At 32.5% G+C, this 1921-nt stretch overlaps 1 protein-coding gene across 1 annotated transcript in view; it reads left to right on the top strand.

Moving 5' to 3' along the window:
• SEL1L (SEL1L ERAD E3 ligase adaptor subunit) overlaps positions 1-1921 on the top strand; it is a 66476-nt gene that overhangs the window by 6761 nt on the left and 57794 nt on the right. The window contains exon 3 of the mRNA XM_023511495.1: positions 593-824. Within this exon, the coding sequence (XP_023367263.1) occupies positions 593-824 (232 nt within the window). The remainder of the gene's footprint in view (positions 1-592; positions 825-1921) is intronic.

The raw sequence follows: 1921 nt of genomic DNA, 5'->3' as shown, positions 1-1921 counted from the left end.
TGTGTGTGTGTGTGTGTGTGTAAGGCAGTAGTATTTTTACTGCCTAATCAGATATTGATTTCATTTCTTATTTTTTCAAGTTTTTAGTTTCTTTTAATTTTGAAGACTTAACCTCTGCCTTTTATTACTACTTACCAATTTAAAATAATCAAATGTGTAAATATACTATTGATTAATGGAATGAGTAAGACTGATTCTTAAATATCCAAGGAGGCCAATCAGTTATGAACACTGATCTCTAGATTTGAGGGAATAAAGATAAAAGTAGGAAGTTGTAATACAGGGTTATCATAGGGGAAGTATAAGGTATGTTAGAAGCATGTGGTGGGGAGAACTCAACCTAGACTTTTAAGAATTCAAGAATTAAGGAAGTCTTCCTGGGGGAAATAACATCTAAGCTGAAATTCAAAAAAAGAGTAAGTCTGGTAATGAAGGCATGTGACAATTACATATTAAACCCTATAAAAATGGATGAATGTGGCACTTCAGGGAGCTAAGGAGACATGGTATCTAGGTTAATAAAAGTAATGGTCAAATGGGGTTGAAGAGATTATTAGTATTGTTTATAACTAAAAATGTTTTATGTTCCCAGGCTTCTTTGCCATCAGATGAGTCAGGAAAGGACCAGACCACCACAGGCAGAGTAGTTGCTGGTCAGATATTTCTTGATTCAGAAGAATCAGAACTGGAATCTAATATTCAAGAAGAGGAAGATAGCCTCAAGAGCCAGGAGGGGGAAAGTGGCACAGAAGAAATCAGCTTTCTAGAATCTTCAAATTCAGAGAGCAAGAACTATGAAGAACCAAAGAAAGTACGGAAACCAGGTAGTCTGGACATTTTCTTTGCTTTTACCTTATTTAGGAAAGGAGACAACTGAAATTTTACAGGTAGTGACTAAAGATGCTGAAGAAGGCTGGTTTAACTGATTATTAACGACATACAAAGTGTAGTTTTACAGGATTGTGTAGATTTTAATACATCAAAGTCACTTAACAGATTTGACCCAAGTTATATATGCTGAACTCAGACAAATTGAATTTGTATCATACTAATATCCTAGCATTTCTTACTGGACTTCTATATATAAATAAATTTCTCTCTGAGAAATTTTAAAAAGTAATAATATCAGAGTGGTACACAAAGCAGAAACTCAGGGAAGAATTGTCTAACATGGAACTTGGGTTATTTTCAGAATTGTGTTAGGATTTTTACTCCCATAACCTTGTCAATCATCCTAGGTAATTTGATTTAGGTGTTTATCCTTCTCCAGTTGAAGCTTATGTAAATTTTAATCCTCTTGTTACTTTCACCTTGACACCTCTACTTTTAAATTTAAAACTTGATGTTTTTCACAGTAATATGGTAAATATACTTTAAAAAATTAATTGTTAACGTGTCCATTCTGCCTTGTTGTCTGGCTACCCTTTTGTCATTTAGGTATTTCAAAGATCTCCACCTTACCCACTTATTATTCTATTATTAATTGCTCTCAGGAACTGATCTGGATTTGACCTATAAAGATTGGAAAATTTTTACTACAAATATACCATATTCATAAATAGGAAAATTATTTATCAGAAATTAAAAAGTACCTTAATCCCATCAAGTAGAAATTACAGCTATTAACAGTATGGAGAATCTCAGGCTTTTTTTTTTTTCTTGGTGTACACATAATTTTAAGGAAACTAAATTGGATCAAAATATATATATCATTTCACAGTGTGCATTTTATACTTAACAGTTTATCATAAACATTTTCCCATGTCCTTTACTATTCTTTTACAATTTAATATTTGAATATATTGTTTACAATATTTTGCTCAGAGATTATTTTATTGTGTGTGTCCTTGTGAACAGTGGTGAAAATTTTCTTAGAATTCTTAAAAGTGGGCTCAGCGCCTGTGGCTCAAGTGGCTACGGC

This window comes from Otolemur garnettii, unplaced genomic scaffold (genome assembly GCF_000181295.1).
Source record: "Otolemur garnettii isolate 467f Iridium unplaced genomic scaffold, OtoGar3 scaffold00020, whole genome shotgun sequence".
Lineage (NCBI taxonomy): Eukaryota > Metazoa > Chordata > Mammalia > Primates > Galagidae > Otolemur > Otolemur garnettii.
Note: the sequence above shows the minus strand (reverse complement) of the source record. Positions and strands in the feature narration are given on the sequence as shown.